General features: G+C 43.2%; 1 protein-coding gene across 3 annotated transcripts in view; it reads right to left on the reverse strand.

Annotated features, from left to right (window-relative positions):
- nlgn3a (neuroligin 3a) overlaps positions 1 to 17,409 on the reverse strand; it is a 169,070-nt gene that overhangs the window by 33,981 nt on the left and 117,680 nt on the right. For all 3 annotated transcript variants that reach the window (XM_046406261.1, XM_046406260.1, XM_046406258.1), the window contains one exon: positions 7,524 to 7,709. In XM_046406261.1, the coding sequence (XP_046262217.1) occupies positions 7,524 to 7,709 (186 nt within the window). The remainder of the gene's footprint in view (positions 1 to 7,523; positions 7,710 to 17,409) is intronic.

Raw genomic sequence — 17,409 nt, forward strand, 5'->3', positions numbered from 1 at the left:
TCATTAGACCAATCAAGAGAGGAAACAGACGAGACAGTCTGGGAGCAATATGATGCAGCTATTGGCTTAATTGATCTACAGCCTAACAGGATCAAAGAAAGACGGTGCACAGCCAGGAGCTGCATCCACCGTTCCCCCGCCAACACGACTGTCACTGTCCATTAGGAGGTGTATGAATGCGCCCTTGACAGAGATTTATCAGGTATGATTCATAGATGGCATCTACCTGAACTAATGACTTGCCCGCACTGTCACCGGGGATTTCAGGTCATCAAAAGATGACAAATTCTGCCGTTGCCTCGTTCATCAGCTGCGATTAGATTCCAAAAGCAATCTCAGCGATACATCAACAGATGGGTCTCATTGTATTGAGAATATTGCTGAGACAGCCCATGTGCGCCACATGTCGCTCAAGCTGCTGAAACCCATTCATACAGTCGTGGATCTGGGGGCCACAGGTATATGCAGTGCTCTCAGCTATTGCCTTGGTTGATGGAGGCATAGATTTACTAAAGTACTCAATTATCCCCTGCTTCTTTCTCTGACCTGCTGCTCGGCTCTTTAACACCTATAACTCCATGCTTTATAGGCTCAACTACCTGCTGCAAGCAGAGACAGACTGATGGCTGGACTATCTGAATGAACTGCCTTCACCATTTTTGGGCCATTTGTCAATTCTTCATTCCTTTACTCTCTTCTGGCTAGTGATAGGTAAAGCCTGCCTTCTGATGGACAGCCCAACCTCTATATTATTTTCTAGGGTGTTACCTCAAGCAGGCTATCTGGCCCCATTGCAGTCATCTTTACCCTAATAACACCCGTCTTCACCTCACATTACTCTGAGGAGCCTTCTTTTTCCCTTCTGCTCACTGCAACTTTAGCTTCATTTTCTCTTTGCTACGGTGAGTAGCGACGAGAAAAAACCCATTTGCTGCCTGGATTAGGGCATTACCAATTTCTTTCACGTTCAAAAGAAAGTAGTACCTTCAAGTTGGAAAATAATCCTCCATATTTGTTTTGTGAAAATGTTGCAATTTTTCCCTGCCATGCAAAGTCAAAAACATTGCTGTTTAAATAGTGACTGAAAAATGCCACATGGGCCACTTGTTAAAAGCATCTCGCTTTTTCCAAACAATGAAGGCCACATTATATGGCAGACAACAAAGCAGAGTAGTCAGCGTAAATAAATACAAGCATTCTCGCTCTGCAGAGATGGCATCCCCCTGGTTTAATTATCGCTCTTGTCAATCGAGGTGGAAGAATACGGCACCTGACAAGGCGCGTCCCCATTCTCTCATCTCGCAAAGGCCTTTTTCACACCCTGAGATGCATAGACACCCTTCAGCAAACAGCCAAATCAAACCTTGAGATGGAGGCATTCTGTTGCCCCAAACACCCAGGTAACTTTACAGTGTCGAATCGCTGAATGCCTTTGACACCTCAGAAATAGGGTCTATTCAACTTTGACAATTGTCCCGGGTTTTTCACAAGCACGAGGCATTTGCACAACAATGACAGCTGCTCCGTGTATGAATAACATCTCAGGGAGGTGGTTATGCAGCTATCTTTCCCGGCGACTCCAATTCACATTCCAGCTTTTGCAAGGAGCCTTTATTTGATACTTAAACTCCACAGGCGATGGATGCCTGCTACGGGATGCCTGAGCCCACAGAAATGAAGTCAACACTGAGCGCAGAAGGATCGCACCTCCAGATCTACATGGTGAAAGCTCAGCACAGGAACATTATACAGTGGGGGGTGTGCAAGCCTGTAGGCCATTCCACAAGGAAAACTTCCCATGGGTCTCATTTCAGAGAGGAAACCCACACGTGTTATTTTCAAAGGTCAAAGCCAGATGTAACATTACGGTTAAAGCAGTGATGTAGTGTAACACACACACACACTCTTCATCTATATGGCCTGGTGTCCTCCATCCTCCCCCTGTGTAATTTGCAGCAGCATTTCTATTAGCCTTAGATAATGTGTCGATATCTCAAGATTCAACAGCGAATGAGTACACAAGTTTTTAATGCTCACCACATCGTCCCTATTCTCAGTAGTCGAACTACGATGATGTTTGTGTTGTTCCCTCTGAGGACGGCTACAAGCCGGCATGTACATGGCAAGCGACTGTCAGAGCACAGAAGAGGTGCTCATGGCAAGGCAGGCACTGAATCCCACATCCGCAGCACTGTATCAACCAGACCGACAGAGGCAGATTGATCTGAGGTCCAATAAACATCGCTGTCAGTCTTGTTTTTTCCTCTATAGGTGCACAAGTTAAATACATGCCAGAAACAGCACAGCAGTCATTTGCACTGATTTGTGCAGTAAAATCACAACAGGCCCCAGACAAGATCAGGTGGAGTCACTCACAGTGCAATTAAATCCCAAAATATTAAGAGCTTCTGTTAAAAAGTGCTGGTGCAGAAGATCTGCAACGTGTTTAAGGCTGCTACAGTTATTTTGAAAATCTGTTGGAGATTAATTGATTAACCATTTGGTCTATCAAATATCAAAAAACACTTAAACAAATATCAAATCCAATTTCCAATTGATTTTGCTCAGCCAACATTTGCAATGCAAAGATTTATGATTACAGAGGAAAACCTACAAATATTCACACGTGTAAAAAAAAAAAAATGTTGAGAGATGATCAAAATGGTTACCATTTATTTTTTGATTAATCAATTTATCATCTCTAGGCACGTGAGCTCTCACTTTTAGTACATAATTACATTACTCTCAGTAGCTGAAATGTTATATGTAGCGTTCAGACTGATTAAGACTATTTTAAAAAAATACATAACATAAATAAACAAAAAATTAATCATTCTTTATTTCTTCTTTCTTTAATTGTAATAATTGTAATTTAATGATACTGAATAAGCTCCACTAGACTTGGCTGTATCTGAATGCTCCTTGTCTCCCACACATATTTCAGGCCAGTTGCGGTGACACTGAAGCACTTTTTAGGTTGATGAAGCATGAAATATGAATAATGTTAGAAAAGTTTTCATTTTGCCAACTAATCAGTTTGATTCTATTTGATATCCAATACATTTCATGAAATCTTCAGCCTACTTCTACTACTTATACCTATTTGCCTCTATATCAGTATCACTTCTATATTTAATGTGTGTTTTGTTTCCACACAGGAAGGAGTCTTCTGTGGGGATGGTGGTGGTGGAGAGAAAAACGTGTTTCAACAAAAACAACAAAACAGTGACAGGTCTTGCTAAATGTGTGCACATATGTTTGAAAAAAAAGGAAGTAAGTCAGATGCATGCTCAGCGATACATGTTGATGTATTTATGATGAATGCCACAAAGTTAATCAAATCAAACCAAATATTCAGTTTTTATCAAATTATCAAGTTAAAATGTATGACCAAATGTATCCATTATATAAGTCCACCCACTCAGCTTTATCATGTACTGTACTAATCCACTGAGCAGCTTGTATCTGACTATAATCATTACATCATAATCATGTCACTGGAACAGAGACTCTAGTTTCTTACCCAATCAGTTGAATGAACTTGTACAGTAATACATCAGTTCCTCCGACCTACAAGTCACATCCTTTCTTTGACTGCATCAGTCATAATTCTAGTAAGAAAATCCACACCAAGTAGTTCATTATGAAGAGATGCCATTAATAAAGTTAATTTTTCAGATTTGATTGGAGAAAAACATCCTGCCACGCCATATGATTTTTTCAGTCTCTCTGATCCTTGATGTACACATCCTTCGATGCGCTCCTTCACTTAATCACCGTCTGTACCATCGTTCACACTAAATGAATTCAAAAAGTTGTGGGTGTTTGCTGAAAACAGAGGATCTGTCACACTCCCCTCTTCATACTGATGGTCCGAGGGGTTTCAGTGTTTGCTAGGTGGTGTCTTATATTAAAAAGCCTTAGTAGTCATTGCGCTGCTGCAATAAAACCCAAGCATTTAACATGCACATTTATGGTCTTCAATAACCCAGAAGTCTTAATAAAAATGAAAGCTGACATTGGCATGAAGGATCCTCCACACTAGCTGTCTTTAATGTCCAAGACGTTCCATTAAAAGGGGAGCACTTCCTCAGAAGCGGAGCTTTTATCTTGATTGCTTACAGGAAGAGAGGAAAAAAAAAAAAGGAAACCAAACGACCTTCAGGGGTTCTACAGCCAGCCCTTCCTTCGTGTGTGCTCCATGAATAGACACAGCGATATGCACACACATGGACAGCTGGAACGCCGATGCAGACACATGCATAGGTATGCAGCATGTTTTCTGTTTCTGTGAAGGGAGAAACAGATATACTGACTCTCTTGCACAGACTGATATATATGTACAAATACACACGTCTGAGTCACTGGCTACTTGGTATTCTGTTCATGTGCAGAGAAGCCGTCTCACTTTTTATAGCATAATGATTATTAGGAGATAGGGAAAAAGCCAAATCTGCATGTTCAATTAGAGCCTGAGCGATGCCAGATAGATAATACATGGGGCTGGCTAATGTCCTTGCTTCGGAACTTCTTCAGCCGTTTTCTGTTTGAAGTCGCAGAAAAAGCAGATGGGGACAAAGATTTCCCTCTGTGGGAACACAACTGTTGAGCTACATTTAATAAGCTGGTCAAAAACACTCTCCTGCCGAGAGAGACCGCGCTTTTAATGACCATTCTGCTTCCAAAGTCTCAGATGTGCAGCTAGATTGCTTGCCACATAGCAGACAAGGCAGCCATCTTATTAATAGCAACACACCACACATGCTGCAAGCCCAAACCCAGAGAGGGAGAAAGGGAGAGAGACACACGCTGGCACAGGGAGAGAAAGCATGTGTCCCTCGCATGCTTTTACTGTCTGTGAAGGCAGGGAGACAGATGGGTGCAGTGAGGAGGAGATTAGATGGAGGAGGCAGGGCAGGGACCAGGGTCTAAAAAATCCAGTCCTCACGAGAGGACATCCAGGCCAGCCTCCACGCAGGCCGGGGGAGGGGGGGGGGGCGTCGGTGATGGATGTACCCTGTGACTGGAGCCTTCGGCACGCCCACATGGAGACGACACCAAGGCCAGGCCAGAGGAGCAAGCAATCAAAGAGAGAGGCCGGAGGGCTAGGATGATATAGGAGGGTCCACCTTATTAAATAGGCTTCAGGAGGAGCATGGAGCATCTGAACTAAGTTGTCACTCTGCCACCAACAGGCATAAAAGGAGACTCTAAGTCCCTCTAAGTCTGAGCACTGTAGAGAATAATGACAGACTGTGTGCAGTACGAGTGGAAAGATTGTCATTAAATACACCAACACACCAGGGAGGTTCAGACAACAGTGTGTCATCACCAATTTATTAAATCGACACACTGATTTTTTATTTTATTTTTTTAAATTTACCTGGGCCACATAGACATGTGAATGTTATGTGATGTTATAGATTATTTCCTTGAGCTATTCCCTTCACACACCACATTCAATGTGACACTGCTGCCTCTGTTTCTGCATTTTTTTTTTACCTGTAGGCAAGTTGGGGCAAAAAAAGTCATATCAGGAGATGAGGGTGAGGCCACGATACATTGTTTACAATCTCATTTCCCGAACAATTCAGAGGGCGAAATAGAGAACTCTGTTAAAAATCTTGTTTCCTGACCATTCAGGGTGCAACACGTAAAACTCAATATAAGGCACTCTTCTTGAGACGCCACAGTTTCCTAACACTGGCATATAGGAATGATTATACAAATCCATAACCAGAGGCCACTGGAAGCTAGGTGTGTTCATGCCACAGTGTATAATTCATTTCATTATAGGGTTTTACTTCAGTTTTTACCACAATGCAGATCCAGAGGCTTTGATTCATTTCTTGTTTATGACATTGTCCTGGCAACAAGGACATCCCACCAGTTTTCAGTTCAACAGCTAAGACTACAGAAGAGGAGGAGGATGAGGAGAGGATGGTGAGAGTACAGCGGATGTTGTGAAAGCAGGTGCAAAAACACATTTCTACACTTAGATTTCCTGTCACATCCTGCAGCCCACTCCAGTCCTAAACTTTATATAATTACAACAATCTGTGCTTCGAGAGAGACTGTGTGAAATCTGATTGCCATTGGTAACATTCACAGCAAGAGTCCTGGCGTGATAGAAGGCTTCCTGTTTCAATTTCCTAGGATCCCTCAAGTTTTACTGGCTTTTTTTTTTTTTCATCCCATCAGTGGGGCATACATTTCCATTCAGGGGAAAAAAACAGACCCGGTAATATCCAATTTACTAGAAGGCAGAGGAGATGGTTTCACTGGCAGTATAATAACATGCTACATGGAGCGTAGCATTATGGAGTATGAATAAAAAAAAGGCATTTATGGTAAAAATTCAATCCAAAAGCAGTCATCTTTCATCGGAGGAAATCAAGGCAATTAGTAACACTTTCATGCAAATTGGAGAATGCAAAACACATCACAAATCCCTGCAACTGTAATGGGGACTGAAGAAGAGCAGCTCAAATGACCTCTTTCAAATGCATGTTGGAGATTTTACTCTGCCTAGTGTCAAGAAGGAGAACTGCGTGTGTCTCTATGAGTGGGCGTAGTTGTTTCTTCCTGACCACAGTATTGCTCAAGTCCAATCCTCCATTTAATGCAATAATGATTTCTTTAATGAAATTCATTCATGTGTGTCAACTGCTACATGCTTGTGGCTTGTTAACATTTTCACAAACGAGCTGCGTGGATGAATGTGAAGATTCCTTGTGGATTATTACTGCCACATACACAATGCAGAAAAAGACAAACGCTGCTAATACAATACCTCAATATCCTGATCGTCCTGTAAACAACACTGCTGTAACAATGAACAATCACGTGTAATGACTACAGGTTAATTGTGATGCACTGTCCACGAGACAGTTGAGCCAAAGCACTCCTTACAAGAAACTACCTATAAGCAGTAAGGCCCCATCTTAAGTCAATGATGCATTAGAGCAGCATGAGTAAGAGGGCTGTTTACCACATGTGCAGGGTAAGAGCACATGCTGCATTTAGTATTAAAGACATGGCTAACATGGGCAGTAAATCATCATGAAGTAGCACTAAGGTTGCCAGCAGATAAACAACATTGCTTACAAAGAGAACAGTGTGAGTGTGTGTGTCATTTAGCATGACTCTGAATGCCACTAAAAAGCTCTCCCTGGTAACCCATGTCCCTTTCTATTTTTTATCTTGCTCCCAAAGATGCATTTTATTGACATGTTTATGTCTAATGCAGAGAGCGATGCTATCAAACCCGCAGAGTACATCTAGACCCCGATGTGTGGCTTGAAATAAGGATTGATTGAATCAATTCCAGATGGGAATGAACATTGCAGTCATTTAAATGCAAACACCTGCTCCTTAAAACATTTGCTATACTGTATAGTGCGGTAAAATACATTAACTCAATAACTTGCTAGCTGCATCGCCAGTTTCTAATATCAAGCAGTCTACACGCCAGCTCCAAGCTCCACAGCTGTATCACCCACACAGGTGATAATGTGCTATACCTTCAGAATGGTGGGAGAGGGTGAGCAGGCTGACGCAGGAAGCTCCAATCCCAGAACCGAACACAGTGATGCGGTTGGAATCTCCTCCGAAGAAGCCGATGTTCTCGCTGATCCACCTTAAAGCCTGGATCTGGTCCAGGAGCCCGTAGTTACCTTTGGCAGCCTGGTCACCCGTACTGAGAAAGCCTGCAACACATACATAAATTAGGTTTAAAAAAAATCACAAATAAATCATGCATTGAGAGCGAAATATGCATTTGACCAAAATAAAAAAAATAGGTAGTCTGCAACTTGAACATGCAATATGCCACGGCAATTTATTTTCCATGTGCGCCTGCAGGATAAAATTATTATCTGCAATGGGTTATACCATTGCCTGATTTTGTCAGAAGAAACATCACGCCAGGTGACAGCTGCGGTGAAATCACGCCTTATTGGATGACACGGCTCTTGCTAAAATAGGAGCACGAGTGACCACATGTCATCTGCACTTTATGGGAAATCAATGGCATGTCTCCCCAGGTTAACACCCATCATCAGACATATTGAGCAGTCCCGATGAAAACCTTACAAATCCATGAAACTGCAGAGGCAGAAAAAAAAAAGACGAGATAATAAGATTAACAACAATTTTGACACTTAAAAAACCCTCCATATGGACAGCGATCTCGTTATATACCCTACCAGAGTTACCACCTCCCTCTGACACATTTCGATTCTCTCCGACACTCTAAACATCCACAACAGGCACTATCCATGCGAATTTTCCTCCATGTCTGTGTAATCTGCTATATGATGCCTGAGTTGGACAGTGACTCTCTCTTGGGTACATCAGAGCTCATGTTAACACACCACCCTCTCCCAGCTGCTCTCCGGGGCCTAAGCCCTGCTGAATGATGGGTAATCGAGAGTCGTGGGAGAAGATCAAAGGCAAGCAATCCCTGTAGTCCCCATGGTGAACTCAATGTCCATCAAACCTCTGAGCATGCATGCGAGGTGACAGTTAGGAGACATGTGTGGAAAGTAAGGTCCCCTTCTCTTTAGTGGCAGCACCGCCAAACACTTCACAACCAACAAATGTCTTGGTGGTTGTTTCTAACATCTATTTCATGGTCTATGCCTTCCTATAAAGATGAGCTCTCTGTGCTTAAGTCCTAAGGGGTCAAAGAAAATAGTTTTGATATCAGCAATGCAAACACACACATACCCACAAAAAAAACCAAAAGATCAAATCTGTGTTTTTTTCAGACTCAAGTCAGCACAGTGATGCTCACTTTAGATACAAAACAGATTAGAAAGCAGCTGCTCCAAGCTCATTAGCTGTTTATGGTATGTACGTACAAAAAGGATGCATGTCTGCCAAGCCCTGTTTTCTCTCTCCGTGCATGAATCAGAGACTAGAGGGCATAACCTCCTGCCCCACCCCCAACAGCACACCCAGCTCACCCAGAGTGCCTGTTGGCAGCAATAAAGAGGGTGGGCAGGGGAAAGGCCAGGCCTGATCATCGATAGGAGAGAGGCGGTGGCTCAGGAAGCAAAGCAGGAGACAAATGGATCAACAGATGGTCTCCTTCAGATGCATCCCTGAGGATGACAGAGCAGCAGGGGCACATGCAGAGAGAGAGTGAAAGAGACAGGCAGAGGAACAGAGACGGACACAGACAGAGAGAGGGAGAGGAGGACTGCGATTGAAGAGCTTTTCCTTTTGTTTTCTCTTGTGGCTCCTCCTCGTGTTCAGTCATAACTAAAGGACAACAGCTTTTACAATCCTCTCCCGGGCGCCGTGGAGAGAGAGAGAGGAAGGAGACGTGACTATCCCAGAATAACCATTATTTGCGAAATGGTTCGCACTTCACCACGTGTATGTCAGATGGGTTACAAAATGTCAGGAGGCTGGCATGTGAAAGGGGCTCTCTGCAACTGTTAGCCTAATTGAAAACATACAGTAAACGTTATCCATTTGGCACTATAATATGAGGAACTACTAAATGACAAAATGCTAATCATTAGAGTTGGATCCCCAGCTGGCAGAATAAAGCACCGCTCAATGCTTTTGCTTTTGTGACGTTTTGTTTAGCCGTGTCGCTTCTTCTGCATCTATAAATGAAACTGGTCATTAAAATGTAGAGGTGGAATCCAATATCGTAGTCAACAAGACATGCCGCAGGCACCATTTAAAAATACATCTAATATAGCTGCTAGTCATGTTTTAATTGGAAAAGTGACAGAAAGTATTTTCTTTGGAAAACAATTAAGATAGCAAAGTAATTGTTTTTACTGATGCATCGTTGTTTCTATTTTTGTATTCATAGCAGAATGTTGCCGGTGCTCCGGAGGTATTTGTTATTTTACAGCCGCTTCCTTAAGTCCATTACCTGTGCATCACCTCTGGACCTTGAGCAGACTGAAATAAGGCTCAGGACCTGAGTGTTTAAATAAAGACACGTTTTACACTGTATAGTTTCTCTTTGTCTCTTGCTTGAGTTATCTACATTTCCGAAATCTCCTTACTCATGAAGGATTCGGTTATAGATTTGCAGATCTAGCAGATGATCCCAGTCTCATCATCACTGTGTGGGCTTTGGCTGCACATGAACCGTGATATGCAGTGCTGTTCACAGATAACTCCTACACAGGACCTTGAGATTCTGGGCTGCAGCTCAGTGCTTCTGAAATATTTGGTCAGGTTCGTTATGCGCCTTAGTGCACGACTCAACCTGACATTCAATTGAGATTTTTCAATGCGCATTAGGTGCTGCTTTACAAAAAGCATTTAATCATACACTCTAATCACATTACATCAATCTTTGTTAGCTGCCTGAATTCAAATTAAAATGCAAATTTGCTTTTAAATGATCTGACCAATTAACTTTGGCACAAACAGTATACACAATTACTGTGTCCCCAGTCAAGTTAATTCAGCAAATATAAAATAATCATTAAACTGTAAGTAGATCTAGTTGATCTGATACTAAAAGCAAATGCATATAAATGTACTAATTCAATTTTCTCTGTCACAATATTAATGCAGCCTGTTGATGCAGCCCTAAGTTCTGTAAGAAAGTGTAGATTAAACATGATTTTTTCACTCAGTAAGTCTTATAGCTTCAGGCTGAATACCAACACATACATGGACTGTCTTGCAAACAAGATGTTGTTTTGTATATCAAACACAAATGGTTCAGTGGAAAATTGTTTCGCTCAGACAAAAGAATAAAATGCCCTGAAAAGGAAAAATATCACCGATCTTCATTTAATGCAACTTTCATAAACTGTCTATGCCAAATGCAAAATGTATTTAACCAGATCTGCTGAGAGAAGAGATTATACAAGCATTACTTGCAAAAGGTCATGTCAACAAATAACATCTCACATTGTCTCAAGGCTTGAAACAGGGATTTCCAAAAATGGAGTTCAACCTGTCACACATGCCAGCTGGATGACACATGAAATTTAAATGAGAGTTCCTTATTCACAAGCAAGCTGTATGAGTTAATAACAGTGATTCTGTACTCTTTCTCTGCATGTTAGAACTGTAATTTGTTCTGACTGATTATATGATATGTTTTTGTATCGCGTCTCGATAATGTTCTTCCTTGACAGTGATGTGGTGCACTTCAGCTGTATGAATAACTGGAATTTTCTCCTTGTGGCAGCACAGAGTCAGAGATTCAGTTCTGATCTCAGCTGGAGTGGCAGCGGCGACCATGGTCTGGTCGCAGCCAGGTCAGGTCGCACCTGTCACCTTGCATCGTCCTCGCTGGACAAAACACTGCTGTGTTTATGTGGTACAGTTCCCCTACGAGGAACTTAGCTGGCCTTGTCACCTTAACATGGCCAGAGGGTCAGTTAATGCATACAGCATGACAGTGTCCCCTCTCTGCAGTGTTTGAGCTTCAAGCCACTGTGCCGGAAGCAATTCACGGGCTACAGACACTGATGCTCAAAGACCAGGAGATCACCTTTCAAATCCAGCACCTTTCCATTTCCCAGCCACAATCATCGCATCATCGGAGTCTCTGTGAATGTGAGTTTATTTTTCCAAAAAAAGCCAGCGCTGAGCGTGATGCCACATAATGCACGCTGCAGCTTGATCGTATTTTATCGATAAGCAGGCGCCACTATCTCAGTCTAAACTGAGCGTCTCTGTTCCTCCTGAGCCGCAGCAGTGATTTCCTTTCCCCATGCCTCTCATCATTGATATTGCTCTATTGATTATGATTTAAATGTCTGTTTCCTATACGGTGGGCTATAACTCACAGTGTAGCGGAAAGTGGTGATGATAATGATCGCTCCGACCCCAGACATCTCTCTTAGCCTGGTCTCCCAGATAATGGAATGTGTGTAAAGTAATGGCGGAGGGTGAGAAAGGGGGTGAGGGGGAGGGCAAAAGCTTGTTATTGGGCTGTAGAGTGAGCTTACACAGGGACAGATAGGAAGGAGTAAAGGAGGAGGAGGAGGAAGAGAAGGAGGATGGAAATAACAGTTGTGACGCAACTGAGGGAACATTTTTTTGGCTTTCTACAAGATTCATTTGTGCTATTACTTTGCCTTTTCCTTGTTTCTTTCTCTCTCTCATCCTCGCCCTCTTTGGGGGCGCCGGTTAACAAGGCCGGCTGTGTCTAAACTCTCCTTTGGAACTTCCCTCCTGTCTCCCTCTTGCCCTCGCTCTCTATCTTTTCTCCCCCTCCTCTCTTCTCTGGGGAAATAAAGGCCCACACAGTCACAGCCTTGACAGCCTCCCCTAAGAACCTCTCGTTACAAAAGAGCTCCAACTTCCCTCCCAGCCAGGCCTGGGCTGAATGGGAGCCTCTGGGGTGTGGATGAGAAGCAGAGGAGGGAAGGGGGCCACCCTCCACACAGCCACATAAAGGGCCTGTGTGTTAGGCTCATGATGAGCAAGGGACATACCCAGCGGTCCATCCCCCGGACCGGGAGTCATTCCCACAAGATATTTCATCCTCTTTTCTTGGGTGGGGTGTGGGGGTGAAGATTTCAGCACACCAGAAATTTTTTTTTTTTAAAAATTTAAAAAAAGGGAGGGTGAAGGGAGGGGGCAGGAGGGGGCGTGGGCCTGAATGAAGGAGGTGATTGCCACTTGGATCAGCGTACAGCTCCTGTTTACAGCTCGCTGCCCAATAGCATGGCTGGAGTGCAGTCTGATCTGAGAGCAGGAGAGTGAGAGGGATATAGAAACCGTGAGAGAGACACAGGGAGAGAGTGGGAGAGAGAGAGAAAGAGAGAAGGGCAGGCAAGCACAAGAAGGCTTCTTTATGGCAGCCAGAACACTGAAGGCCATTTACCCAACACCACATTCTTGTTTCCGGTGGAAGTAAAAATAATGACTTGAAAGAAAAGACATACTTACAAAGTACCATTTCCACAGAAGCAAATACAAACTGACAGCTGAATCAAACTAGAAAATGGTTAAAAAAAAAAAAAAAAAGAATTTATGTATGAGCTCTTGTTGGCCTCGTTGTGAATCAATAATTAAGAAAACTATCAGACAGACTGAATGGCAGCAAAGTCATCCGATGCCTGCCCCTTAACACTGGGCAAGTTCAAACTGAATGATAACATGCTTGCTCAGCTCAGCTGCAGGTCTTTGCTGTAACTGTGAACAGACGATAGGCAACAGAAAAAAATGGTCTTGGCTTCAAAATTAGTCTCAGTTGCACACAATGACACACATAGCTAGTGCGTGCGCAGCATGAACCAACGCTGTCACTGTACTGTGCTTGAGAGGTGCATAGTCTGGTGCGTGATGCAGAAGACACAGTATTATGCATACTGTGCTGCTGTATACAGACTGAACCTCTCAAATGGAAAATGTGGTTTGTGTGTAGCAAAGCACTGAAGAAAAAAAAAAGTCAAGAGGGAAAATCTGTGCCACACAGACACCAAAAGCTCTTCTGACACATATCTGAGCCCCTGAAACCCAGATCTCTCTCAGAAAGACAAGGGCCTGTTGTGGCAGACAAGGATGAAAAACAGATACTGTAAGTCAGCACTGATGGTGCACGTGGCAGCTGTTGGTCGTCCTGCATGTGACTTTGGGGCTGCTTAATCTGATTGTGTGATGTGTCCTGGTGGCCAGGCGACACGATTCAAGGGTTCTAGCAAACAACAGCCCTGGCAGCAACTACAAATGAGCAGTTTGCATATGTATGACCCCTGGCATCTGAATGCCACTCAATCAATCACACATCGGCTAAAGCTGCTGTCGGCTTTCGGTTTTGCTGCTTCTCTTTTGCTTCTATCCCTTTCTCTCCCACCCTCCCTTCACTATCTCTCCTTTTGCTCGATCTCCCTGTCATGTTTCCCGTCTTCCTCGGCTCTCAGTGCCTTTGTGTGTTCTCTATGCCCCCCCCTACCTATCACCTTCTTCTCTCTTCTCCGTATCTCTCAACATCTTTCCTTTCAGTGCCTGGCACAGTGGACTCTCAAAGACAGCGAAATGCTTTTACATTAAGGGGAGCTTTGCATCTCACAGCTGGTGCGTAGGTGGGCCTGCATGCACCCACAGAGGGAGCGGCTGGTGTTGGAGAGTCACAACTGTGAGGTTAACCAGTGCTTTGGTTCCATTTGGAGGAACATTTGCGTTATTTAATTCTGATATTTAAAGATATTGTTGCAGTGACTCGCCATTCTTTGCTGCAACACAACAACACAGCATGCTGGGTGCTCTGTCTCACTTTTTGGCCTGTGGTTGCGCAAATTCAAAGGCATGGAGTGAAACATGACATGAAGCCCGGGTGATGTAATCTGAGGGTGTGGTGAGAAAGTTTAAAAGGAGAAGAACGGGTTGGTGTGCAGTGATACGCCGCCATACCATGGAGCACATCAGAGCCTGTCTTATCAAAGCACATCAGCGGAGCAGAGCAGGAGAGAAAGGTCATCATTTAGAGGATCTTCAAAAGCCCAACTCCTCAGGTTGGAGTAGCTCTGATATCTGGCCATAATGAGCTTAGCTAGGGTTGACCCTTCCCTATGAAAACTTGTGAAATAAGCCCAGGCTGCCCATTCTGCAGCTTTTTCGTCCTGATATTGTAAATCTTGTCTTCTTTTATTTGTTCATTTGTAAAACCCTGCCAACTTTGGTTGTAAATCAACAGCAGCAATTTAAATGAACATCTGTTTTCCTAAGGTTTAGCACAGTGATGCGTACTGTATGAGTGATGCTTTATTTGTCGTCAGAAGGGTATAATATTTTTGGCTACAGAAAGTAGCGTGGCTGCCAGTGGGGTTGTGTTATGATTTGGAATTGGCTCCACATTTACAAGAAGCAAGGATTTGTTAGGAAACATGCTTTTTGATTCTGCTCATCATACACTGAAATCAGAGATTGGACCTGCTCTGCTTTCATTGAGATCTAGAGAACGAACACTCAAAAAGTGCAAAGTGATGAATATTTCTCTTAATTTCAGAATAACAAAATCCAAATCCTGATGTAGCTTATTCCTCTTTGCCTTGGAGATCTGTTCTTGAATAATTATAAAAAAAACCACAGTGCCCAGATGTTTTATGAAAGGCATTTGGCCTTTTCTTTTTAAAAGTCTAAGCACATACTGGTGATCTGTTTTGAAAGATGATTTATTATGATAATAAATGGGCTTGGGGTTAGTGCTACAAACAGGAAAGTCAGACGGTATTGACAAACAACACTTACAGCCATTTTAAGAGTTTTGTTGACAACTGCAAAAAACATTCGATATCACGAGCTTCACCCTTTATCCTTGTCAAAAACACGGCAACGATACACCAAAGCGCAATCAGTGTAGAGCTGATACAATTAGTCGCTCAATCGAGTTCACTGGCAGAAAAATAATGAGTAACCATTTTGACAAATCGATTCATTGTCCAAGCACATTTTGTTAGCAACAATTTTCAGGGTTATTAGACTAAGAAATCGATCAAGAAATATATGATCAGATTAATCAATAATGAAAATAATCTTAGCTGCACCTCTAAATCATTGCATAAAAAAATGATTTCATGGAAGAAAATCTATCTAACATGACAAAGTATTTCCAGCTGCATTATGAAAGGACGCAGTGCTTTCATACCCGTCTCAGTCATAATGAATCTGCTAATGGAGTATTAAGTGCAGCTCAACAGAATACAACAGCAAATGCCTAATATTTACCTTTTTACCAAAAAGAATCACAAATTACCTCATCAGTTATGACACACGACTTTCTATAACAGCCTAGATTTTAATAAATTGTATAAAAAATTTTTTTTGGATTTCTTTTCTTACTTGAATAATAAGACTCCCCTAACATTACTATATATTAGGAATTTGAACCACGATTCAACAAGACCTGGAATCGGAAAGCAGAGTTAAAATCAATGAAACCAAGGAAAGTTTGTGTTTGGAACAATTAGGAATTTTGTGAGTGTGACTCGTCAGGGGGTCTTGGGCTCCAGCCATGTGTGTATAAGAGAGCAAATGCTGGTGCCATGGCACTGATTGTGGGTGAGTGTGCAGCCACTGTGTGCTTAAGTGAAGAAGAGGGCATCCAACGCACTGTTTGTGTGAGTATTTGTTTGTTTGTGGGAGTGCATGTGCGAAGCAGTGGTGGCGTGTGAGCACTCGGGGGTGGGGTGGGGGGGAATATGTGGTGCAGCGAGGGAGGTATGGATATTAATCACCAGGACGAGCATGGTTCTGTGGCGCCGGGTGGAGATGGATGGGGTGTGAGTGCAGTGATGTCACCCTGACAAATGGACCGGCCACGTTGGCTGAGACTCGCACATCGCCTCTCATTTCAATTAGTTCCTCACACAAGGACCCACCTAACCCACAATCTGCAGGTTACACACGCATAAACACACTCTGGACACGAACACACCCCCTCTGGTGCCCCAAGCCTTAGCACAGCCCTCTAACAAGATGCACTGATCTGTAAGAATACAGTGGTGCTCCTTTAATCAATCTAACTCAATTATGACAGCACCTTTTCTTTCAATTCCAGCAGCCAGTCACTCATTACCATTCATATTATCAGCCAAGTCCACTGACTAGGTCTACAGCCAGCACGCTAGCCAGTGGGAACTGGCAGAGAGTCTGGGTGTGTTTACGAACTAAAGACTGGGCACTGCTCGTGTGTTTTCCCACAATATCAATTTAATGAAGTGCCTGAATGATGGCAACGTGCACATTCGGTTGGGCCAGTGGTAATAGCATGCATTTACTCTCTGATGTGGAAAAAAGGTATAAGGTCTGTACCAGCTGTCCCAGCAGGCAGCAGTACTGACAAACTGAGAGTTCAGATATAAAAGGTCTAACCTATTCGCTAGCTGTCTATAGCCTTGTTCTTAAAAGCCTGACACTGCTAACCAACAGAGCCAGGGCATGATTTTGAAGTGTCTGTCACCTAGAAAAGAAGTGTTAAACCCTGTTTTCAAACGTCTGATGCCATTAACCGGAGGGAGTAAGTTTGTTTCAAATTCCTGCCCATCTTGAATGAACTATGACACTAGAGAACTTCACTATACTGTGGTCTTTACTCCTCCTGGCCCTCCATGTTAAAGTACCTCTCAATCACCACTTTCTTCAACACTTTTTTGCTTTTTTTGCTTCCTCCCTCATCTGATCTTTGTCTCTTTCTGCTGCAGTATTGCTCTTCTTCACACCAGGAAGATGGTGCAAGAGGATCACTTTGGTATACGCCAGTGGGCGGCTAGGCCATGTGAGGCTGAACTGGGTTACATGGTGCACAGAGGAGTTCTAAGTTGGGGATTTGATCAGAGCCTCCTGGGGCTCGAGCTCCAGTTCCAGCTTAACATCAGTACTGGGTGTCTCTTCATCTGCCTATGAAAGCATCAGGAGGTTAATACCAACCCTATAGAGAGGGGTGGGGGTGGGGGGGACTTCATTGTG

The sequence above is a fragment of the Scatophagus argus genome, chromosome 12 (assembly GCF_020382885.2).
Source record: "Scatophagus argus isolate fScaArg1 chromosome 12, fScaArg1.pri, whole genome shotgun sequence".
In the NCBI taxonomy this organism is placed as follows: domain Eukaryota; kingdom Metazoa; phylum Chordata; class Actinopteri; family Scatophagidae; genus Scatophagus; species Scatophagus argus.